The 26,775-nt window shown below is 42.1% G+C and overlaps 1 protein-coding gene across 1 annotated transcript in view; it reads right to left on the reverse strand.

Moving 5' to 3' along the window:
* Positions 1-26,775, reverse strand: part of KIF16B (kinesin family member 16B) — a 742,061-nt gene that overhangs the window by 328,594 nt on the left and 386,692 nt on the right. Inside the window, 3 exon segments of the mRNA XM_029596778.1 lie at positions 9,198-9,249; positions 18,273-18,296; positions 18,298-18,394. Of these exon segments, the coding sequence (XP_029452638.1) occupies positions 9,198-9,249; positions 18,273-18,296; positions 18,298-18,394 (173 nt within the window).

Below are 26,775 nucleotides of genomic sequence, written 5' to 3' on the forward strand. Positions count from 1 at the left end.
TGATTGGAGGTGGGGAGGGAGAAGTGGAATGGGTCTGAAAATGGGAAGAGAGGAGAGATCACAGAGTGGAAAATGACGAAGGAATCTTAGGCAGAAAGGGTTGAGGGTCAAAGGATGGAGGAGAACAGAGTGAAAAGATGATGAGGGATTCAGGGAGGAGAAAGAAAGGAGAGGAGAAAGTGAGTGGGGAGGGGAAGGAAGAGGAATCTATAGTGGAAAGGCAGGAATAAAGAGAATATTGGGAGAGGGAGTAGAAGAGGAGTGGGAAGATTGAGATGAAGAGAAGGAAAGAGGGAGGACTAGGGATGGAGTGGAGGAGAAGTAGAAAGAGGAAAAATTGGGAAGAAGGAAGTCACAGGCCCCCTAAATCATACACCCATTCCTTCTTTCCCTTATCTCCCTTTTCAAAGCCTCTTTGATCACCTCACTCTCTCCCTTTTACTTCCCTTTCCTATTGATTCTTCTCTCTCCCTCATTTCACTTCCTCCCCCTCCCCTCCCTAATCCTGGTTCACTCCCCACCATGAACTCCTCACTCATCTTGGTTTCTTCCCACACTCTTCACAAACTATGGTTCCGTTTCTCTCCTTCTCCCCCTCAACCCAACCCAATCACCATGGTTCCCTCCAACATAACATGGTTCATTCACTCCCTTCTCCTCTCCCCCACGATGACCCCAGTTTCATTCACTCCCTCTCACCCCCCTCCATGGTAATCCCCAGTTCATTTATTCCCTCCCTCTGTCCCCACGGAGATCCACATTTCATTCATTCCCTCCATCCCTTCCACTCCCCAAGGCGATCCCCCCAGGTTCTTTCACTCCCTCCTTCCCCCTCTCCCAAGTCATCCCTGGTTCATTCACTTCTCCATTCTCTCTCCCATGGTGATCCCCACTTCGTATCACTGACTTTTCCCTTACCCTCAACCACCGACTGCGATCCCCAGTTCATTCCTTCTCCCTTACTCCCCTATGACAATCTCCAGTTCACTCACTCACACCCTCTCTGTCTCTCCCCCCCCCCCCAAATCTCTGCACTCACATGCTTCTAATGTAAAACAGGTGAAGGAGGATAGGGGCCTTGAAGCTCCTCCAACACTTTCTCCAGGGTCTGAGTGACAGTCAGGCCCCGGCAGTGGAAAGAAGGAAGCATCAGAGACGCTACAAGCCTCCCTGTCCTTGTCCACCAATTTTACAATAGGAGCGGGTGACTAAAGGGTTCCAGGGAGGGGGAGGAGGCAGAAGGGAAATATTGCACCATCACACTGTCATCAATGCTTTTTTTCCCCGAGAAGGGAGAGAGAATGCTTAGAGGAGTCATATGCCATCCCAATACCACCAATGCTTCTGTTCTGAGAGAGTCCCCGGTCTCTCGCAGCAATTTTACCAAGATTGACCAAATCTGCGGCAAGGAACAAGTTTTGCAGCCCTTATCGTGGCCATGGCAACTCAGGAAATTGAGGGCCCTGCTTATACTGGGATCTATTATGTGCTAACTCAAAGTGTGAGTGTGGTTTTGTGTTTTCTTAAATAGCAGGAAAGGAGCCTGCAGGATACCTCTTTGTGTCTTGATATGGTGGATTTCGCCAGGGGAGTTGCTCGCGGGATATTGGCCTTTTGTGCCTTTGTTTTAGCACACCCACAGAGTGAATCTGCAACAAGTCCGGCATGGAACCTTTATCTCAAAGTTTCCAGAACTTTGACTGTGCCTCAATGAGCATGCCCATGAACATAAGAACAAAAGAATTGCCATACTGGGTCCATCAAGTCCAATATCCTGTTTCCAACAGTGGCCAATCCAAGTCACAAGAACCTGGCAAGTATCCAAACATTAAATAAATCTCAAGCTATCATTGCTTATTAATTAATAGCAGTTTATGGATTTGTTCTCTGGAACGTATTCAAACATTTTTTAAACCCAGTTACACTAACTTCTTTAACCACATCCTCTGGCAATGAATTCCAGAGTTTAACTATGCACTGAGCGAAAAATAATTTTCTTCGTTTGTTTTAAATGAGCTACTTGCTAACTTTATGGAGTGCCCCTAGCCCTTCTATTATATGAGAGAGTAAATAACTGATTTACATTAACTTTTTCAAGTCCTTTCATGATTTTTTATAGTATTCTATCATATGTCCCCTCAGTCATCTCTTCCCCAAACTGAACAGCCCTAACTTCCTTAGCCTTTCCTCATAGGGCAGTCATTCCATGCCACTTATTTTGGTCGCCCTTCTCTGCACTTTCCATCTTTTTTGAGATGCGGCACAGAATTGCACACCGGCTAGCCTGACTTCAGTGCCAGGAAAAATAGTGGAAAGTGTTCTAAACATCAAAATCACAGAACATATAGAAAGACATGGTTTAATGGAACAAAGTCAGCATGGCTTTACCCAGGGGCAAGTCTTGCCTCACAAATCTACTTCACTTTTTTGAAGGAGTTAATAAACCTGTGGATAAAGGTGAACTGGTAGATATAGTATACTTGGATTTTCAGAAGGCGTTTGACAAAGTTCCTCATGAGAGGCTTCTAGGAAAAGTAAAAAGTCATGGGATAGGTGGCGATGTCCTTTCGTGGATTGCAAACTGGCTAAAAGACAGGAAACAGAGAGTAGGATTAAATGGACAATTTTCTCAGTGGAAGGGAGTGGACAGTGGAGTGCCTCAGGGATCTGTATTGGGACCCTTACTTTTCAATATATTTATAAATGATCTGGAAAGAAATACGACGAGTGAGATAATCAAATTTGCAGATGACACAAAATTGTTCAGAGTAGTTAAATCACAAGCAGATTGTGATAAATTGCAGGAAGACCTTGTGAGACTGGAAAATTGGGCATCCAAATGGCAGATGAAATTTAATGTGGATAAGTGCAAGGTGATGCATATAGGGAAAAATAACCCATGCTATAATTACACAATGTTGGTTTCCATATTAGGTGCTACAACCCAAGAAAGAGATCTAGGTGTCACAGTGGATAACACATTGAAATAGTCGGTTCAGTGTGCTGCGGCAGTCAAAAAAGCAAACAGAATGTTGGGAATTATTAGAAAGGGAATGGTGAATAAAACGGAAAATGTCATAATGCCTCTGTATCGCTCCATGGTGAGACCGCACCTTGAATACTGTGTACGATTCCGGTCGCCGCAACTCAAAAAAGATATAATTGCGATGGAGAAGGTACAGAGAAGGGCTACCAAAATGATAAGGGGAATGGAACAGCTCTCCTATGAGGAAAGACTAAAGAGGTTAGGACTTTTCAGCTTGGAGAAGAGACGACTGAGGGGGGGAATATGATAGAGATGTTTAAAATCATGAGAGGTCTAGAACGGGTAGCTGTGAATCGGTTATTTACTCTTTCGGATAATAGAAAGACTAGGGGGCACTCCATGAAGTTAGCATGGGGCACATTTAAAACGAATCGGAGAAAGTTCTTTTTTACTAAACGCACAATTAAACTCTGGAATTTGTTGCCAGAGGATGTGGTTAGTGCAGTTAGTATAACTGTGTTTAAAAAAGGATTGGATAAGTTCTTGGAGGAGAAGTCCATTACCTGCTATTAAGTTCACTTAGAGAATAGCCACTGCCATTAGCAATGGTTACATGGAATAGACTTAGTTTTTGGGTACTTGCCAGGTTCTTATGGCCTGGATTGGCCACTGTTGGAAACAGGATGCTGGGCTTGATAGACCCTTGGTCTGACCCAGTATGGCATTTTCTTATGTTCTTCTTATGTTCTTATTCAAGATGCGGTCTCATCATAGAGCAATACAGAGGCATTATAACATCCATCGTTTTATTTGCCATTCCCTTCCTAATAATTCCTAACATTCTATTTGCTTTTTTGATCACCACAGCACACTGAACTGGGTAGTAACTCCTAAGATAGAACCTAATGTTATGTAACTACAGCAAGGGTTATTTTTCTCTATATGCATCTTCCAGTGTTGAAGGTCTTCCTGCAATTTATCACAATCCACTTGAGATTTAACTACTCTGCCTAATTTTTTGTCTCCTGCAAATTTGATCACCTCCCTCATCATACCCCTTTCCAGATCATTTATAAATATATTAAAAAGCACCAGTCCAAGTACAGATCCTTGAGGCATCCACTGTTCACCTTTTTCCACTGTGAAAACAGACCATTTAATCTACTCTGTTTCCTGTCTTTTAACCAGCTTGCAATCCACAGAAGGACATTGCCTCCTATCCCATGACTTTTTAGTTTTCTTAGAAGCCTCTCATGTGGGACTTTGTCAAACACCTTCAGAAAATCCAAATACACCACATCTACTGGTGTCTGGTTCATCCTTGTCCACATGTTTATTCACCCCTTCAAAAAAATGTAGATTTGTGAGGCAAGATTTCCCTTGGGTAAATCCATGCTGGCTGTGTCCCATTAAACCAGGTCTATCTAAATGATTTGTGATTTTATTCTTTATAACCGTTTCTATGATTTTTTCCATTAAAGATGTCAGGCTCACCGGTCTATAGTTTCCCAGATCACCTCTGGAGCCCTATTTAAATATCGAGGTTACATTGGCCATCTTCCAACTTTTAGGTAAAACAGATGATTTTGATGATAGGTTACCAATTAATTGAAATAGATATGAAATTTTATGTTTTAGTTCTTTCAAAACCCTGGGATGTATGCCATCCGGTCCAGGTGATTTACTACTCTTCAGTTTGTCAATCTGGCCTACCACACCTTCCAGGTTCACGATGATTTGTTCAGTTCATCTGAATCATCACAATTGAAAATCATTCTCTAACAAACCATGTGTCAGTCTTGTATATTAGCATATATAACTGAAAATAACTCCAAGGAGAGGCTGGCTGGTTTCATGAGGACTGACATCCTGCTGTCCTCTGAGAATATCTGGCACAGGTAAGCAACTCTGCTTTCTCTGAGGATAAGTAGGATGGCAGCCCTCATGCATAAGGAATCCTTAAATACAGACTACTCTGAACAAAAAAAGGAGGAACAACAATAGTGCCAAAAGATACAAAATTATTTTGATTGGCAACAAACATTTTTTCCATTTTATACTTATTCTATGAAGGGTAGCCTGGAACAAAAACAAACAATGGGACCTAGGAGGGAGTGGAGTTGGGTTCTACACCTCTAACAAATTCCATAGGACAGACTGGCTAAACTTGCAATCATAATCTATCAAAAATACACCACTCAATACAGCAAACTAATGAACTAAACAAAACAATCTAGAGCTATGCTCTGTCGCTGTCAACAGTATCAACTTCAAAATTGATTATACTATTTTTTAATTGTTTTAAATGTGAAGTGTGTCCCTACACAACAAGTGGTATATGTTTATATTATAATATATAAAGATGGATTCTTTAAATAATATATGGAGTTAGAGAAAGGTTTCATATATAATGTGTAGGTGCCCAGCACCACTACTTAGTGGTATTATAATCATTAACCTTCCTCCTCCTCCTTGAGTTCTTTTTAAAGGTTTTTTGGAATTTGTAATGTCCCAATAAACCTGAAGACTCTTCCGTGGCAATGGAATGTTGTTTTATGCGTGTTCTGCGTTGTTAACTCTATGAGACTTAAAAAAGATGTAAATGAAGAGTAAAAAAACAGACTTCCCCGATTATTGTTGGTGTGTCCGTCCTTTAGTGATGATCCCGACATGCACGTTGCATGTTTCAGACGTGAAAGCCTTTCCTCAGGGGCTTAGATGAATCCTGGAAACCAACTTCACGGGGTCTGCAACTCTTCTCTTAGCAGTTCTTGAAATGCTGACTGTCTCTGCCACTTGGCGATCTCCCTCTAACGATCGCCGGAAGAATCACCAACAATAATCGGGGAAGTCTGGGAGGTAGCAAGGTAGCCAAGTTCACCTTGGAACCAAGAGGTGTAACGGTGGCAAACAACTGTACTGGTGGAGGCGGATTTTCTGAAAGGATGAGCTCTCCTTCCCCTGAGATTGTTTAGGGGTTCTCAGCAGCCGCTGGACCATTCCCACTCCCAGCATTGCACATAGATGGAGACCAATATCAGTGCTTCTTTGGCTTCCCTCAATGCCCGGCATGGGAACTCCTCAATGTCAGAGTCTAACAGATAGAACCTATTGCCTTCTTTGATCATGAAAAGTCAGACTACTGCCTGCCCCTGGGTTCCCTATTGGCTCTCGGCACCAAGGGAACTGACAGCTTCCCTTATGCATATGACAACGATGCAGCTCCGAGGTCTCTCAATGGTGATGGTAAATCAGACTTCCAGGGCCCAGAGTGCTTACCATTCAGTTCCATTCAGGATTGTCGTTCTTTCAGAGTCATGCGTGTGTACTTGTGATACCCATGGACATCATGAAATGCCCCAGGCACATCTATTGTGAGGATTAGTGGTAGATATGTTCTTGGCACACCAGGGGAATCACTGGAATTCACTAGATATGCTCGACTGAAAAATAAGAAAAGCAAAATCTAACTATGGCGGTGGCAATCGATTCTTGCCAGGCACAGATGGCACCAAGACAACAACAAAAGAATCATCATATAGCTTACCTAAAAGACTATCAGGTTAGATGGCAGAAACAAGACCACGGGACCCTGAAATAAAAGATCCTACTTTTAAAAAATTAGAGAGATGCCTAAAGCAGGAGCAGTGAGGAAAGCTGTGCCCGGAGGGTCCTCAAAAAGACAGAAGGGGGTCCCTGCATGGATGTTTGGTATGTTAGCATAACTGGACATGCTCAGTGAGGCAAAGTTAAAGCTCTACAAATGAGAAATTACTACTTACCTGATAATTTCCTTTTCTTTAAGACTGTCCGATGAATCCAGAACAAGTGGGTTATGTACCTCTACCAGCAGATGGAGATGGAGCAAACTGATGTCACAGTGCACAAATCCCTGCATATTAGGGATATTGTTAACCGTTGTGACAGCTTCTAGCTTAACGACTGTATAGAAAAGAGTTTAAATAAAAATAAATAAATATTAGGGATAAATTGATTCATGCACAACCCCATCTTGAAATGTTTAGATCTGAACTTGGCCACCATAAATGTGGCCAGTGTGCACACTGCAATAATAGCATTGATGGTCCATCATGGACAGTACCGACCACTGGATACAGAATTGCACGGATGACGGAGACTACATGCAATTCAGAGTATGTGGTGTACACTCTTGTTTGCCCCTGTCCTAAATTATATATATTTATTCATTTAAAAGTTTTTATATACCACACATTTGGACATTTACATGCCCGTCTAGGTGGTTTACAATCTTACGAACATAATTAAAACAAACTTAACATAATAATTAAACAAAACAAGTTTTAGGCAAAGGGACTTCATACTGGTATCTAAAAGTGTTAGTTGTTATATATAGGCAGAACTACTCGCAAAATTAGGATTAGACTCAATGAACACAAATCAAAACTTCACACAGAAACGGTGGCTGCACAGATAGTTTCACATTGTATACAATATAAACATTTGTTTTCTCAGATGCGTTGGACGATTGTGGAATAGATTGTATTGTCATCACGAGGAGGCAATCGTATTGCCACATTGAATCGGCGAGAAGCTTACTGGATATTTACATTGCGGATGCAGGCACCAGAGGGTTTAAATGAAGAATTAGATTGGGGTTCGTTGATTTGAAATAATGTATGACGCAATAGATACTAGAGATGTGCATTCGTTTTCGCCAAATTGGAAAATTTCAACGAAGTTGTCCAATTCGGTATGTTTCAGGGAGCCTGAAAAACGATCAGGATCTTCCCGTTTTTTCATGAAAATTCATTTTTCGGTTTAGCGCGCATTAACGTCTCCACCTGCTGATAGAGGTGCATAACCCACTTGTTCTGGATTCATCTGACTGGACGCTAAAAACTTTGACATAAAGGTTCCTTACCAGGCTCCACAGGATGAGGTCACTATGTGTAAGAACTGCCATCCTATTTATCAACAGAGAGCCAGTAACTACTACAGGGGCCCATGAAATACATATATTCTAAATAATCTGTGATGGAAAATTATCTACTGCAATATTCTTGTATAAATACATATATAAGATGCATAGAAAATAAAATAGTGATGTACAGTATAGTGGTAATTTCAAATATAAAATATAAATATAAAATATAATAGCAATTTTCAAAACCTCATTAATGGATTTAAAGTGCACTTACGTGTGTAAAATCTATTGAAAAGTCAAAAACATATACTGTAGCAATTTTCAAAAGCCAACTTGCATGCGTAAACTACATTTACAAGTGTAAAAGCCAGTTTTAAGCATATAAATCCTTTTGAAAATTACCTAAGTGTACAAAAAGAACTGAAAAGCAAAGCGTAATGTTTTGCAAGCCCCCAAACAAATAAGTAACTAAGGCACTAAAATATCAGAAATCTCAAGGAGACGGTTCAGTCAAAATCAGAGCACTAATCAGGCAGCAAGTAGTGATAAATGAAATATCTAACATTTCTCTCTGATTTTTAATAAAGGGAAGCCAAATTCCAATAACAAACTATAGCCAGCATAAAAATAGGAGATATTTCATGTTTTGATGGTATTTGGAAATATAAGTTGAATATTTTATTTAATATATGGAGTAATGCACTCAATTTTGGTAACTATATCAAGCACTTTTCATTTACTGAAACATCTAAGATTTTTATTCTAATTAAATTTAGAACCTGATATAGTACTACCAAACATGACAGTACTGGAGCACAGACTAACAAAACATACAACTTTAAAGCACTGCTCTGACTTAACCATCTTAAAATCTATCCATTATTCACGTCTTGACACAAGCCTCAGCTATACAAAGTAAAATCTTTTGGCTATAACTCCATATCAATGCTGTGCATTTTAATGTAGGAACTCAGTATTTGAGACTTCTGTTCAACAAGTAAGGTGGGATTTGTGTACTCTGCAGATATGATGCTTGGTTGTTAAGATGGCATTGAGAGAGAGAAAGTCTGCTGTTAGAGGGGAACTCAACTTATACAATCATAATAGTCAAGGCTTAGAGAAGACTTCCCTTCTAGGCCTCTGATAGCAAGGCACCCTGGATAGGTTTAAAATACAGAAAGAAAAAAATTAAAAAGGGAAGAAAGAAAAACAAAATACCATCCACATTTTTCATGTGAAAGCTTTTCATTGTTTTCATGTCAGTATAAAAAGTTTGATGCAAGAAACAATTACAGATACACTTACCAATATCTTGCTCTGTTGCAGCATCTTCTCTACCAACATGTGTTCTACCTTCCTGAACAGAAAACCAGTGTTACTTTTTAACGAAGTGAAACTATCCCAAAGGCTTCAAGACTGGCAAGTTTAATTTTAGTTTAATAAAATGTAGAATTAAAACAACTGTAGAAACCAAAATTAGCATTTAAAGAGTAGTTCTAATCTGTAACAGCGAAAACTTGCTTTAAAAAGTTAATTGACATGGTGGGCCCAGTATTCAAAGCACGTTCAGAGCTATTTAGCTAGATAAGCATGAGTTATGCAGCTAAGTAGCAGCCGCTGAATATGCGCTACATTCAGCAGCCACCACTTAGCCATAGAGGTTCCTCATTCGGCTAGAAGTTACACGCACAAAAAGTAGGTGTGTATTAGGATGATTGGGGATGGAGTGAGTTAGCTGTATAACTTATACAGCTAACTACCGATATTCGGCGTTAGACACATAAGTATACATGTAAGTTTAGATGTGTCATAGAGCAGGTCTAAACTTAGCTGGGCAGACTTACTTTACTAAGTCCATACATTTAAGTGTATATTCAGCAGCCTCTCTGTGGCACTGAATATACATTGTAACTTAGCCAGATAAATGACCCTATTAGTTGGTTAGAACTTATCAACTCGCGTTATGGCATTTTTGCATGCGTTAAGGCATTTTTCGCATGCAAAAATGCCTTAACGCATGTGAAAAGCACTATAGCGCATGATGCAATGCCAATTTTTAAAAGGGGAGGGATTGGGGCGGAGTTGGGGGCGGGAATGTTGTAAAGGTGGGCTGGCTTCACACTTTGCGAAGCCATAACGCATATCATACAGTTTTAACACCGAAAATAACTACACCTTTTTCATTAGTGTTAAGCTGTGCAATGTCATGCGATATGCTCATAACGCAAATTGCGATTTTTTCGCAAATTCCATTTTGGGCATTTTTAGGCTGGGAAGTGCCTGAGATTTGGGAGGAGAGGGGAGAGGTGAGGAGAGGCGAGAGAGAGAGAGAGTGGCACCATAGTAAGCAGCTATTTATGCTACTATAGAAGGCCCACCTCTCTCTCTCCCTCCCCCCACCCCCAGTAGTGAAATGAGCACTTTGCAGCATTATTGTGGTATTACCGCAAAGTGTGAAAGTTAACACAATTTGAGGTAATACCTATGTGAAATGCTAAGATAACGCACATAGCGATAAATAGGTTATTACCATAAAACACACCCCTTTTTATATCGCATGCAATATTTACTGCTTTTTGATAAATCTAGGCCTAAGTTACTTTCACGGCCAGTTTTGAATATCTACCCCAATGTATGCCCAAGTCTACATCACTAAAACAACATAATACATTAACATTTTTAGATTCTTTTACTTTTGACCTGGTTGAACAGAATATTCATGATAGAAGAATCCACTCACTGGTGAGAGAAATTTTCTAACAGACCATATAAGGCTGAAGTCCGCGTTTAGACTTCACCTCAAATTCTCAAAGTGGATTTACAAATGTATATCCGCTTTGAAAATTTATCAAGACCACGCATACATTCGCACAATATAGACACGCACATTTACACCTGTTAGAAAGCAGGCATAAATGTCCTTGCAAACATTTATGTACATACTTTCAAAAATACGCATGTAAATGATTTTTCCACCCCAACTCCAGGAAAGCCTCTTTGAGTACATGTAAAAGTACATGTCAAATTGCTTCCATACATATTTTTACACGTACAACCCCAGGGGTAATTTTCAAAAAACTCATTTTATGTGCATAAAAACATTTGAAAATAAACTCCAGTGTATGAAACCGAACATTTTGTATGAGAGGAAGTTAGAGAAATACATCAATAATGACTAAGAGGCATATATTCCAAATGTCTGAGCTTCCTAAATTTTGGCATCTAAGTTAGGCACCTTTTTGTAGCTGAATTTAGGAGCATAAGCTTTCAGCTGAAAGTCAACCTAACATAAGAGCATGCCATACTGGGTCAGACCAAGGGTCCATCAAGCCCAGCAGCCTGTTTCCAACAGTGGCCAATCCAGGCCATAAGAACCTGGCAAGTACCCAAAAAGTAAATCTATCCCATGCTACTGTTGCTAATAATAGCAGTGGCTATTCTCTAAGACAACTTAATTAATAGCAGGTAATGGATTTCTCCTCCAAGAACTTATTCAATCCTTTTTTTAAACACAGCTACACTAACTGCACTAACCACATCCTCTGGCAACAAATTCCAGAGTTTAATTGTGCGTTGAGTGAAAAAGAACTTTCTCCGATTAGTTTTAAATGTGCCACGTGCTAACTTCAAGGAGTGCCCCCTAGTCTTTCTATTATCTGAAAGAGTAAATAACTGATTCTCATTAACCCGTTCTAGACCTCTCGTGATTTTAAACACCTCTATCATATCCCCCCCTCAGCCGTCTCTTCTCCAAGCTGAAAAGTCCTAACCTCTTTAGTCTTTCCTCATAGGGGAGCTGTTCCATTCCCTTTATCATTTTGGTTGCCCTTCTCTGTACTTTCTCCATCGCAAATATATCTTTTTTGAGATGTGGCGACCAGAATCGTACACAGTATTCAAGGTGCGGTCTCACCATGGAGCGATGCAGAGGCATTATGACATTTTCCATTTTATTCACCATTCCCTTTCTAATAATTCCCAACATTCTGTTTGCTTTTTTGACTGCCGCAGCACACTGAACCAATGATTTCAATGTGTTATCCACTATGACGCCTAGATCTCTTTCTTGGATGGTAGCTCCTAATATGGAACCTAACATTGTGTAACTATAGCATGGGTTATTTTTCCCTATATGCATCATCTTGCACTTATCCACATTAAACTTCATCTGCCATTTAGATGCCCAATTTTTCAGTATTACAAGGTCTTCCTGCAATTTATCACAATCTGCTTGTGATTTAACTACTCTGAACAATTTTGTATCATCTGCAAATTTGATTACCTCACTCATCCTATTTCTTTCCAGATTATTTATAAATATATTGAAAAGTACAGGTCCCAATAGAGATCCCTGAGGCATTCCACTGCCCACTCCCTTCCACTGAGAAAATTGTCCATTTAATCCTATTCTTTGTTTCCTGTCTTTTAGCCAGTTTGTAAACCATGAAAGGACATCGCCACCTAATCCCACAACTTTTTACTTTTCCTAGAAGCTTCTAATGAGGAACTTTGCAAACACCTTCTGAAAATCCAAATATACTACATCTACCGGTTCACCTTTATCTACATGTTTATTAACTCTTTCAAAAAAGTGAAGCACATTTGTGAGGCAAGACTTGTCTTGGGTAAAGCCATGCTGACTTTGTTCCATTAAACCAGTGGTTCTCAACCATTTTTTGGCCGGGACACATCTGACAGATGGTTCTCACATGCATGACACACTGAACATGTGACCATCATGGGGCTAAATGCAAACATGAACTCTGCATCCACAGGAATCTCCTCAACCCCCAGCAATGAGTGCAGAGCAGATCTAGGGCATTAGCCTGTATAACTCGCCATACAAAAAAAGATATTCTGGTTCTGATGACATCCCAGTAAAAGCAAAACAAACTCCTTTTACTACCAGGCAAAATAGCCTTCCTTATGAAAAGACAGTAATTTACCACTAATGCATATCCTATTGAGAAAACACAGCAAATAAGATTGATACAAATGCCTACATGCTAGTTAAAATACCTCACCTCGGTCACACACCCTTCACCATGTACAGAAAAACCACAAATTATAAATATGAAGACAGAAACTGGAATGGAAAACCAAAAAAGCCACTCTGCGTGCAGTGCGAACCTGCAGAAATGGAAAGAGAAATATAGCACCTAACAGTCTCTCAGGATTTGCAATAATGCACACAAACTAACCCGCACAAAGTTACACCTGTATTATGGAACACACGCAAACAGTAACAATCCTATCTAAGAAATACAACTATTAAACCAGGCCCTAAACACTAATACATTTCCTATTGGGAAAACAGAATAAGCCAAGCTGCTATAGAGCCCCACACAGAAATAATTGTAAAGCTATACTAAAAATGTTACAAAACAGCTGCTGAACAGAATATCCACAATTAAAAACTCATAAAAATTATTAAAACATGTCCAAATATCAATAAAATATTTCAAAACAGCAGACATTGCATAATACCCAATAATAAAATGGCAGTCAGTCAAGAAAAATAAATTTAAAAAGCCACCTTTGCTTACCCTCTCCAGCAATTCTCCTACTCCTTTCCCTTCCAGGCCAATAGCACTCACCAGAAGCAGCAAGGGCTGCTGAAGCTCTGTCCTCACAGTCCTCTTCCTTAGCACCCACAACCAGTCACTCACACATACACCCCCAATTAGACCCCACGACCAGTCTTGGTCTCTCTCACACAGAAACACATCACCTCCCTGACCAGTCTCTCTCTCAATCACACTCATGGTCTGTTATATACAAGCTCTCAATCATACACAAATGTTCTCGAAACCATTCACACCAGCTCTTACCCAGGCTTCCATTCACACCTACAGACACCAGCTCTCATCCAGGCTTCCATTCACACCCACAGACACACCAGCTCTCACCCAGGCACCCATTCACACCTACAGACACAAGCTCTCACCTATGCGTCCATTCACACCCACAGACACAAGCTCTCATCCAGGCTTCCATTCACATCCACAGACACAAGCTCTCATCCAGGCTTCCATTCACACCCACAGACACAAGCTCTCACCCAGGCTTCCATTCACACCCACAGACACAAGCTCTCACCCAGGCATCCATTCACACTCACAGGCACAAGGTCTCACCCAGGTTTCCATTCACACCCACACACAAGCTCTCACCCATGCATCCAGTCACACACAGACACACAAGCTCTCACCCAGGCACTCAGACACACCAGCTCTCACCCATGCATCCAGTCACACACAGACACACAAGCTCTCACCCCGGCACTCATTCACACACAGACACACAAAATCTCATCCAGGTACTCATTCACACACAGACACACAAGCTCTCACCCAGGCACTCATTCACACACAGAAACACTAGCTCTCACGAAAAAACTTACTCTTCCTTCACTGCTGGGATGGGCTTCAGTTCTGCCGCGGCTTTACTCCGGCGGGCCTTCTTTTTGCGCCACCACGGGAATGCGCTCCCGTGGTGGCTTCGGTCGGGTTTCCTCTTCGCCGCCACGGGCTGTGGCAGCCTTCATTGGTCGGGGTCGGGTTTCCTCTTCGCCACCACAGGGATGGGCTCCCATGGTGGCCTTGGTCGGGATCGTGTTTCCTCTTCACTGCCATGGGCTGTGGCAGCCTTGCTTCGTCAGGGTCGGGTTTCCTCTTCACCGCCACGGTCCCGTGGCGGCCTTGCTTCGTCGGAGTTCAACACTTCTATTCCTCCCACCCCACCCCCAGGCATTCTGATGCCTGCCTCACTGGCCAATCAAAGCCTTCCTCCCTTCTTCCTACTCCCACTGGCAGGTAGAAGGGAGGAGGTTTATGATTGGCCTGCGTGGCGGCAAGCAGAATGAAGGCGGCTTCCCATTGGGAAATGGGGGTAGAAAGAAAGGAGGCTTCCAGTTGGCCCGAGGGGGCTGAAAAAAGGGAAAAGGAAAGTACAACGGGGCAGTGGGACACCGGGAGACACCACACACTAGTGTGTCGCGACACACCGGTTGAGAAGCACTGCATTATACCAGGTCTTTCTATATGTTCTGTGATTTTGATATTTAGAACACTTTCCACTATTTTTCCTGGCACTGAAGTCAGGCTAACCGGTCTGTAGTTTCCCTTCATTTAGGACTGCTTCACATTTGCCTATATTTAAGGCCCTAAGTTAGATGCTTAGTGCTAAAAATCAGTGCTAAGTACCTATTTTCTTTCCCCAGAGGAACTCCACCCCTGAAGCCACTCACTTTTAAGGGTCCTACTTTAGAAGACTAGTGAAACAAGGACCCTAAATTTAGAAACACAACCCTATTACATTTTTAAAAGGGCTAATTTAGAAGCAAACCTTCCAAAGTTAGGCACCTGAACACTTTGGAAACTGACCTGTTAGAAAAATATAACCCAAGACAGAGAGGCAACTTCTAGTCATTAAAAGGGATAAAGACGGGGGAAAAGATGATGGGTAGAGAAAAGTGAAAGGAGAAACTGAAGGGAGAAAGGAAAGTAGAAGGGAGGCAAGGGGAGAAAATTTCTAAGGAAGAGAGGAGAAAATAGAGGAAGGCTGAAGTAGGATATGGTTGGAGAGGAAATTAAAAGGGGAGAGAATAAAACCGGTGATGAGAGATGACATGACAAAAGTGAAATATTAATGAAATATGGGTGGGAGGACTGAATGAGTAATAGAGAGGGAAGGACATTGAGATTAGAAAGCTTGAAAGGAACAAGACCTGAATCATTTTTTTTCTTTCATAACCTTTGAATAGGGCTACTCTGTATAGTACTCTGTATAACCTGAAGACTTTCTAAGTCTGATTTTTAGCTTTTTCCCCATAGAATGGGAGAAAAGTCTTAGTAAATCAGTCCCTATGGGGCTGATGTAATAAAACCCATGGAGTTATATTTTAGTTTGGGTTTTACTTAACATGCACATTTAAAAAAGAGGTCCCCATGGGATGCAGTAAATTAATGACATACAAATCAAATAAGAGTAAAAAATACGTGATAAACAAAAAATGTGCACTAAAATGCGAGTTTAAAGTGAAAAATCTGCAATAAGGCAGGAAAAGGGCTTTAAAAGGGCTCTTAAACAGGAATAAGGATGGAAGTACTTGATGTTAGAAGGAGTGCGTCCAAAATGAACTTGCATGCAAAATTACTCTGGGCATCCCCAGTTGGGCACAATCTCACATGAAAGACCTTTTGGGTAAGGCATGCCAAGTGAAATCAAAGGCATGCCTTACAGGCACCTACAGCTAAACAGTATGCACTTTGGTGCTGTATTTCTTAAATGGCTTTAACTGCTTGCTCCAGAGAGCGTATCCTTTGATTTCACTTGCAAAATGGTCTTATATGCAAGATTAGTACTGGGTATCCAAACCTGGATACAATCTTTCAGGCAAGTCCATTTTTGTCACACTTCTAACTTCAAGTGCTTATCTCAGTACTCCTGGTTTAATGCATTTGAGAAGATTTTCAGGTTAATTGTTGACCTGAGGTGGAACAAACATTAACTCTCATTTCAAGTGGTCATGATATTCTATTGCTGTTGCCCATGTGGTACCGCAGCAATAGAATAACTTTAGCTACCCAAAGTGTGAGTTTACCGTCACCTCAGATCAAGAAGGTGTAAGCTCTCTGGGGCTTGCACCTTTAGCTGAGCAAAATATAAGCTTTTTTAGGAAGGTACCCTCCAGCTGAATGATGTGCACTGGTGTTGTGCATCCTGACTTTGAAGAACTGCTCAGCTGTAAGTGCACATCCAGAGAGCTTACAGTGGAAATGTAAATCTAATGGGTCTGCGATAGAATACCACACTGGGCACAACATTAGACAATATTTTGCCACCAGAAATGTGACCTTACTCCATTTCAGATTCAGGGAGTTCCATTTCCAATGTAAGCTCTCTAAGGCAGGCACCCAGTCACAGGTTTTGTTTTCCTGAACAGCTGGACAGCACAAGCACATGTAGTGCAAAAGCATGAACTGTTCGGCTTTGGTGCCCACCCAGCCAGCCTATGCTTTGTTCATCTAGCTGTAGCTACATTCCCCAGAGAGCTTATTCTTTTATTTTACTTTGTCATTGAATGAAAGAATGTACCCAAAAGTTGGGATGCATGACACCAATCTTACATGCAATGCCAAAAGGCATGGCAAGTAAAATCAAAGTATAAACTCTCTGGAGTGGGCACTTTCAGCTCAACAGTATGCACTTTGGCGCTCCAACTTTGGCATCCTGTTCAGCTTTAGGTGCCCCCCCCCCCGAACATTTATGCTTTAAACTAGCTGTAGTTGCTCACCCCAAATGCTTTGATTTTACTTGACCTGCCAAAAGGGCCTTAGATTAAAAAATTTGCTCTTTGTAGTGGGCACTTACAGCTAGCTGAGCAAAGTGTAAGCTCCCTGGGGTGAGCATCTCAGTTAAAACAGTACGCCAAAGCTGGATGCACAGTGCTGGTGTACTGTTTAAGTGTAGGTGGCCCTACCCAACAGCAGCGGAAACTAAACTCCTGGGTCTGAGGTGGAGTAAACTCACATTTCTAGTGGCCAGAGTTATTCCTTGCTGTGCCCAGTGTGGTAGAAGCAGCTAGACATTACCACACTGGGCACAGCAACTGTATAATATGGCAACCAGAAATGTGAGTTAAGTTTTACTCCTGCTCTCACCCAGGAATTAAATTTCCAGTGTTAATAAAATATGCTTTAAGCTGTCTGCCCTTTAATGCACCTCTCTGCATTCCTGGGGAATAGCTAATGCCTTCTTTTACCTGGGATATCTACGTATCCTTATGCAGTCGAAAATCAAAAAACCTAGCCTTATGCCTAACACCTGTGTCTCCAGCCTACATTAGGCTCCGTAACTTTTACGTTTTGTTATTAACCCCATATATCTGTTTCCAAGTTCTATCTAACTGTTTATTGTAAGACATCAACTGTCATTGTTATTGTTTAGAATGTAAACCGAATTGATCAGTAATTCTGTTATTGGAAAGTCGGTATATAAAAGTGCTAAATAAATAAATAAATAAATATGCATGCACCCTCGCTAATCTTAGCACAGGTTTTTACGCCTATTTAGTGCACATTTTTAGAGGTTTAAAACTGTTACATTACCAGAGTTAACTTACTCCGGAAAATGTGCACTAAAACAGGAGTACAAACCTGCGCTAATGTTAGCGTTCCTTCGACCCCTATATTTGCTAATTAGTTTACCTTAGGTTTTTAAAGAATATATATGTGCAGTTTGTAACAGAATTGTAATTGATTTTATAGCCTTGAAATAAAATAACTAAACTGTAAAAGTAACTGTAAATCAAATTATCCGTTAATTTCTAAAATATTTATCCTAGCATGGAAAACCTACTACAGGAATTTGTTTTACCTTCAAGTGATACAAAATAATGCCGGGTACTGAGTAGGTCATCATCAATGCCAATGAGATGAGGCAATTCTGAATCCAAAATGACTCCAATTCCTTCCTTCCTAAGAGCTAATGTTTTGCTCCTGAAATGACATGAAATAAGAGCATAATGTAATGCTAAAACAAACTCATGCTATACCATATGTCAAAGGCCATCCAATTACAGATACATTTTTTACATAACAGCCGAGGAAGCTTGTTGTTTTGGGGAATACAGAAGAACTAAGCCCAAATAAAAAAAAATGATTTTAGTTAAACCTTTGGCTTTCATGTTCAAATCAATACAGTATTCTGATTTAATCTTGCAGTAAAGGAAAAGCAGCTGCTGAAGAACTGCCTCTTTTATACAAAGGTGATAAAGTATAGTCAGCAACCATACTCCAGTAATTACTGATAACGGATTGACAGTTGTCGTAGACTAGTTTACACGGAGATTATTTATCACTTACAGGTAAGAAATAAAGCAACAAAGGCTACATGATAACGATGAGTCATATGTAAAGAAGGGTTGATACATATTCTAGCAACATAAAGTCAACTTTGTCTGGCAGTTTTAGCTTCCCATAGGCAAACAGTAGCTAAACAGTGGGTTTTCCTGAATATCTGCTTTGTAAAAAGGAAAATGTCTCACTGCTATTTATATTTTTTTCAAAATCTCCAAAGCAATTTGCTAGAAACTGAACAAAGACATTTGGAACAAGCAGAAGGTGAAGAACTTGGGCTCAACGATTCCCCCAATGTCAAACTGAAATAGTTAACATCTTTCAAAGGAAAAGTCATATTTACTGGAACAACCTCTCTGCTCCTCCAGCCAAATCACCCCCACTTGCCACTTTTCCATGTCTTCCTGCTGAGTGGAATTCATCTATTTCCTGTCCCCATTCAATTTTGTACCACATTTCTCTCTCCTCTTCCTCCAAATTACACTCTCTCCTCCTCACCAACCAGTACCACCACGCTGTCTTATTCTCACTAAATGCTGCCGCTGTCTCCTACCTTTCCGAATGCTTGCCATGGTCTTTTTTCCAAATGCAATGCCACCATTCTTGTCTTTCCCTCCTTCCACCCACCAAAGTCCTGCTCACAACCACACAATACCCCCACGATTTTCCCTCATGTGTTGCCAACCTTTCCCCCCCCCCCACCCAACCCTTACCTAGTATCACTACCCTTTTCCCCTCTTCCCTCCACCACTCAGTGCTGCCACTCTCCCCCTTACCTCTTCCCCCGTGCACACTTCATGCTGTCATGCATTTCTCCTTTCCCCCTGCACCATCACTGTTCTCGTTCTTCGTCAACCATTGCAGATTCTCCTCTTTTCCCTATAGGCCCCCACACAAATATACATCACACAAACATTCATACACTACATTGACAATTATAATAGGTGGTAAATCAGCTAAAAATGTATTTAAATAATACAGATCTTATTCACCGAGAAATTTTGCTAAAAACTCAAAATGGGAGAAAATATTATCTAAATTGGATTCATATGTAATTCCTTCCATGTTTTCTAATTCTGTCTATTCCCACTTTAGATCCATCCAGGCAATAAAGCAGTAATCATAAAGCAAGTGAGAGCAAAAAATGAATCATTTACTCACTGTATAACCTTCTAAAGTCAGCACAGAGGAGTGTCTTTAGAAATGAAAGATTTATGTATGCAATTATACTTGTAATGTATATTTCTTTATGTAAGTCATGAAAAAAATCCATGTAAAGCCAACAATACTTCTTCTCTATTCTTAAAGGTTAGCTTGTATTCCAAATTGTTCTGAATGTTTGCAACTGTATATTATGTGTGCCAAACATGCAATTTAATAAATGAATATCCGTTTTGGAGACTGCAGCCCACTTAGTGAAAATATATTGTGAACTAGTAGCTTATGGTTAATTCAAAATCATATTATTTACATTCACTTTTCAGCGCTTTAAAGCAGATTACATTTAGGTACTGTAGGTAATTCCCTATCCCACAGGGCTTACAATCTAACTGGCCAATGCAATAATCTTGGTGGTAATAAAATGTGCGTTGATTTATAGCACACATTTTTAACTCCAAGGTTTCTTATTTAACTCCCGATGCAGTAAGCTGATGCATATAGTGTTAAAAAAATGCATACAAACTGTAAAATGTGCATTTAGCACAGGCTGAAGGCCCATTTTAATTAGTGAAGGGGAGGAGGCATCCCTGACACGCTAGCCATGAGAGTGGCAGCAAATAAATACTGTTTTATCTATCTAGCAGCGGGACACAGTTGCCAGCTAAAAGCAGAAATCAGTACTTATATGGCTATCTGCCGCAGGTCACCGCTACTTACAGTAGCGGAATAATTACTTTATCCAACTAAGCCGTGGCAACCCACGCCAGATAGCCATGAAAGTACTGGACTTATGCAGCTATCTGGTAGTGCTTCCGCTACCAGATAGATGGATAAATCAGCATTTATCTGGGTAAGTGGTGTGGTATTTATCTGGATAAGTAACGATGGTTGCCGGCAGTTACCCGGAGAGTTTCTGACTATTCTTTCAACTTTTTAACTATTCTTTCATAGTGCTGGAAACTTAACTCCAGCTCTGACATAGGTTAAACAGGTCAAGGAGCTTAAGGTCTAAGGGGCTCATTCACAAAGCTGTGTTAGGCCATTTGCTATGTGATCACAACATAAGGATAACACGAGGTATATGAAATACCTTGTGTTTCTTTAAGCTTTGGCACCGCACGTATTATAAAGAAATGATTAGCATGCAAATCAACTCACTATTACCCTTAACAATGCAAAAGCAACAACGCAGCTTGCTTAAAAATGGCAAGCTGCAGTACTTGATCTGAAGTTAGCTACAATTTGAGCTGTGTAGCTAACTTTCCCTGAGAGCACTGGACACTAACACACATCCCAATGCGCCTGAGACCGCCACAACTCAACCAGAAAATGTGCTTTCTCCATAGCAGGACGCCCCCTATGGAACCCCCTTCCCACCGACCTAAAACTTGAACCAACAACACAAACTTTCATTCAAAAGGCATTCACAACATCATGAGAACAATCACCACTCAACTCACTCACACCCAATCCTCCCTCACCCCCTATCCTATCCTCCCTCCCTTTTCACTCACCCATTAACCCTCTACTACACTCACCAACCTTTCTCCTCCACGAAATACCCAATCTCCAATCCTCCCCTATCCATCCAACGCACTCTTACAACAATCCTATGTTACTAAAATAACACAGAATGGTTATCCTCCACATACCTAAAAGAACACAAGAGAACCCCCCCCCTTCAAATTTTCCCTTACCTGATTTATTTGCTTCTTAAATTTTTCGTTACTTGCCTTATCTGTTAAATCTCTCTCCCCCTGTTTTGCTATCCCATTTACCACACCCTGTTCCATTGTAACATTTTTTCTACTTGTTCTATGTAAACCGATGTGATAACGTATTGAATGTCGGTATATAAAAACAAATAAATAAATAAGCAAGCCCCACTCCCCCCCCCCTCCGAAAGTAGTAATAAACCTGGAGGTCTCCATAGATCCTTCTGTGCCACCCACCCATACCGCCCCACCTCCTACCCTCTACCTCTCCTCTGCAATACAAAATTCCAGCCCCCAGAGGACAGGACCCCCACCCCTCTCCCCTTACTTACAAATAAATCTCTGTTGGTCCAGTGAGGGCCCAGTGTGCTCCCTAGGCTCCAGGACAGCGGCCATTTTTCAATTCCACATGAGTCACAAAGCAGCAGGATCATTTACCATGGTTTTGTGACTCCTGTTGTATTTCTCTCTCAGGGAAAAATACCACAGTTTAGTGAATGAGCTTTTAACTTTATATCTGAGGCAATGAAAGAATGAAGTGATTTGCCCAAGCTCACAAAGAGTGGTAGTGGAAACTGAAAACCTTTGCTTCCCTGGTTCTCAGTCTGCTGCTCTAACGACTAGGCTATTGCTCCATTTATGTATTTAGAGAAATAAATAATTGTGTGATTAATGCTATCCCACATTCAACTATGCTTTCATATTATTAAAGGTTCTTGTGGCCAGGTTTGGCCTCTGTTGGAAACAGGATGCTGGGCTTGATGGACCCTTGGTCTGACCTAGCATGGCAATTTCTTATGTTCTTAGGTGTTACCTTATAAAACTAAAATGGGATTTAAATCACTGTTCAAGTGATAAAGTAATTTCAGACAAAATAACCTATCACATTAAATATTACTGAGTGGCACCTAGCTTCATGCATAATGTAGATAGCTCATATATGACAAGACAGAATACTTAAAAGCAGTATAATCTAGACATAATTGCTGGCACTTTTAGCTCCATGGAAAAGATGAAATTATCACAGCCAACCACAATTAGCAGCAGGAAAATTGCATTTGCCAGACTCATTTACTACAAAAAATAGGTTTCCGAGGTTTAAAACAAATTACTACACAAAAATTCTATTATGAAAAACAAAAACAAACAATATTCATATTATAATCATCCTTCTACATGTGTCAATTATTTTTAACATCTTCAAAAAAAGGAAGTGTTCTATCTTAAACTGAACAATATCTGCAACAAACAAAAACAAATGCAAACACAACACAGAAATACAGCATAGGCTTCTTTTGACTTTCCTTTAGTGGAACCAAAAACTGATGAATGTGTTTTTATAAATTGTTATGTAAGATTTTATTATATGTATGTTATATGCTTATGTATGTCACATGTAATCCACGCTGGGACAGATCTGCAATCTGGAAGCAGCGGATTTTTTTTTTTAATAAATAAATAAAAATGGGAACTTACATCAAAGAAAATAATTGGTAGAATTTAAATCTAAAGCTCATGAGTCACATATATTGTTTTTATACCACACAACTTACAGAATATCATTGAATAAAAATGTAGATAAATCTGATAAACGATAACATTTAAATCTGGCTCTGCTTCTGAGTCTTGCCTTGCTGCTGATCAGGCTGTGTCAAGAGCTGAGTATTACTGGTGAAAATCTTTAAAAAAAAAAATCTGCAAAACTGGACTTTATATTTGAGAAATAGACCATTTTTAATGGAAGAAAGCAGAGTTGCCTACCTGTAACAGGTGCTTTCCTAACAGCAGGATGCTAGTCCTCACATATGGGCGACATCATCGGATGGAGCCAGGTACAGAATAATCTCAAAGATTCTAGAACTCTCGAACATGCTCTACTGAGCATGTGCAGCTGTAGTCATCACCCTACCCCCTAGACAGAGTCCCTCAGACCATGATATAGTTAATACATAGAGAAACCAAATCCCAGGGGAGGAGGGCAGGTTTCGTGAGGACTACCATCCTGCTGTCCTAGGAGATTACCTGTTACAGGTAAGCAACTCTGCTTTCTCCTAGGACAAGCAGGATGGTAGTCCTACCCCCATGGGTGAATCCCTAGCTATAGGCTGTCCGAGCAGGCAAAGCAGGAAACTGCATAGTGCTGAAGCACTACCTCCATCCTTTCCCTGAGAGGCAGCCGACCCACCAGGGGTCCAGGCTGGAGAAGAGTTGGGTTCTACAAAGAAAAGCCATAGAAATGACTGAGACACAAACCCTCTTGCGCAGCAGGGATGCCTAAGGCAGATAAGTGATGTAAGTGCAAGCAGAAGCAGACTCCTCGTCACAGAAAACAGTATAAACAGGGTTCCTGAAAAGTAAACCCTAATAACAGAAGGTATAGAACTTTCTGGATATAGGAAGAGGACTCTTGGACAAAGGACTCTTGGACAGAGACTACACAATTTCCTTCGGTGTTAAAGACACCAAAAAACAACTGGAGCCTGACAGCCCACCAGAAGAGCACCAGGGCAGGCCCAGGGCAATCTTGGAACACTGTCAAGCACCCAGCTGAGGTATCACTACCCTAACCATGAGTGCATAGACTTCTCCCCAAAGAAGCATGTGGTCCAGCGATGGATAATCGCTGCATGACCCAGGACTCCGCTGTCTGCAGACAGGGTGATCCCAAAAAAAGGGAAGAATAGCTAGCACACTACCATGAGCAAAGAGTAGCACCTCTGTTGCAGGGTCACTTGGCCCCCAACACGTTCAGCCATGGACATGGTGAAAGGCTGAAAGGCATGCTCGCCCATTTGATAGACTAGAACTCTCCTCACAGAGGAGGGTCCTGCAGGCAAGAATGACTAGCAATAGCAGTCCCTAAGAAAAGACGTCCACAGAGACCAGCAGTTATCAAAGTGACTCCTGAACAGGGAAACCCTGGAGGGTCACCAGGGAGCAATACTGGACAGACTCCCTTGTGAACAGACCTGCTGCATCTTATAGCAACTGAGAGGGAGTGTTACCCTCGACCGCTTCTCAGGGCTGGCACCAGCCAGAGCAGTACCATCTCTTCTCCGGGAATGGAGAAAAGAGGGACACCCCTTCAAGGGGAGAGGGAGTCGGGCATCCCTTCCATAGGGGAGAGGGAGCAATGGGATCGGGGTCTCCCGAACCTGAAAGACCTTTAACTCCCTACAGGAGAGATGAGACATAAACACTGATCGCTGCAGTGCCAAAGCGACCAACCCCCACAGGCAGGCCTCATATGGGGGAGATTGCCACCGTAATCCACGGAGAAGCCCCAGCGGAGTGAAGAACAGTGTGATGATGGCATCCCCAGAACCATTGGTGCTCTGGGTAAGGTATGTTAAGCGCTAAAGTATGCTTAAGGCGCTTCTCCGCGGACACAAGGATACCACACCAAAATTTTTGGACAAACAATTATTAATGTTTTTATTGTATATCAATAAGCAATATAAGGTGCAGGGCAATGGTCTATGGTGTCACCCCCTCCAGTACCTGATAATGCTTTCAGAGGCAAGCCCTTGAAACTGCATCGGAAATGGTTCTCCTCCAAGTTCCTCAAGGAACAGTAGCAGAGAAGTCCCTGGTGACCAAAAGTGCCCATGGGGTTCTGCGGACATGTCCTGTGGCCTGCGACAGCAGCCCAGAGCAGTGACAGTGCCCATAAGGCCCATGGTGCTTTTGGGCTCAACAATGCAAAGCCATAGCGAGGGCATCCAACAACTCTGAACCCAGGACTTCGATGGCGCTTGACCAAGCCATAATCAGTTTGACGGCATATTGCATCATTCCAAGTGCCACAGGTGCCCATGGACACTGGCCCAAAGGAATCAATGACCACTAGCACCATCAACTGTTCCCCTCAGCTTACTTATTCGCCCGAGGGCAGCGATGCTATGAGCTCGATGCCTTCGCCAGTACTAAGGTGACGAAAACCTCGCTAGCAACTATTAACACCAATTGTACATGCATCCTGGTGGGGCATCCAATGCTGAGACCATTGGCAGCCGTGGTCCAATAGCTATAGGCCATGAAGACACAGCACAGAGCTCCTCAGTGCCTCGTAGCGTACACCACAAAGGAGCCTCAAGGGCATGGGACAACTGCGCTCAGATGCCCCAGCACAGCAGGGTGCCTCGAGCAAATGGTGACCCCTGCACTCGATCCATTCAAGGGCAAAACCCCCTGCCAACCAAGGGCTGCAGGGTCACGCAGGGGCCTCCAAACTCCCTGGCGATCAGTGACCTCAGGGACAACCAGGGCGCTCAATGATGAACCCAGTGCCTGGTCGGCATTGGTTGCTGTGGTGCTTGACGCAGTTGAGGTGATAACGAGAGGCATCGGTGGCCTGAGAGCCTCCACAGTGGCCTCGCATCTTGATGACCTTGAGGGTGACAATGATATCAGGGCACCACATTGCAATGGCATTGAGACCCCGCATCATGACAACCTAGTGAGCGGCTGCGGCATCAAGGGTGCGCATCTTGACAGCATCTAGAGTCTGCCACCGCTTCAACCTTGATAACCTCGAGGGTGGCCACACATGCATTTTGATGAATTTGAGGTTGTTGATGGCAATGATAGCACTGTGGGTGTCGAGGGCCCTGAGGGCGTTGAGAGCACTGCGGGCATCAAGGGCACAGCGGTATCGATGGTACCATGGGCACAGCAGCATCGATTGTACTGTGGCATTGAGTGTGAGGGTTTCATGGCACCAAGGGCACCGAGGGGCTACCGTATCGATGGCACCATGGCACAGAGGGTACCACGGCATCAATGGTGGCCGCAGCACTGATGGCACCGAAGTAATGAGGGCAGCACGGCCTCGAAGCATCAATGGCATCGAGGATATCGAATTGCGCTGCTACTCTGCTAGCTCGATGCCGAAGCTGGTGCAGCAAGACTCCACTTCCACCGATGGCGATGGCACAGAAGGCCTCCTACAGCATCGCGGGTGGTCATGCACCTCAATGGCATCAAGTGTCCCTGCACCTCGGCGTCATCAAGGGTGACCACGGTGCTCAATGGCAGACCTGGTCCCCAATGCTAGAGGTTAGTATGCTCCACCACCCTCCAGGCCCAAGGCGTCGATGTCTCCAGTGCATCAAGCCCTTGTGGTATCTAGGACGGTCAAGCACC

Source organism: Rhinatrema bivittatum, chromosome 3 (assembly GCF_901001135.1).
Source record: "Rhinatrema bivittatum chromosome 3, aRhiBiv1.1, whole genome shotgun sequence".
Lineage (NCBI taxonomy): Eukaryota > Metazoa > Chordata > Amphibia > Gymnophiona > Rhinatrematidae > Rhinatrema > Rhinatrema bivittatum.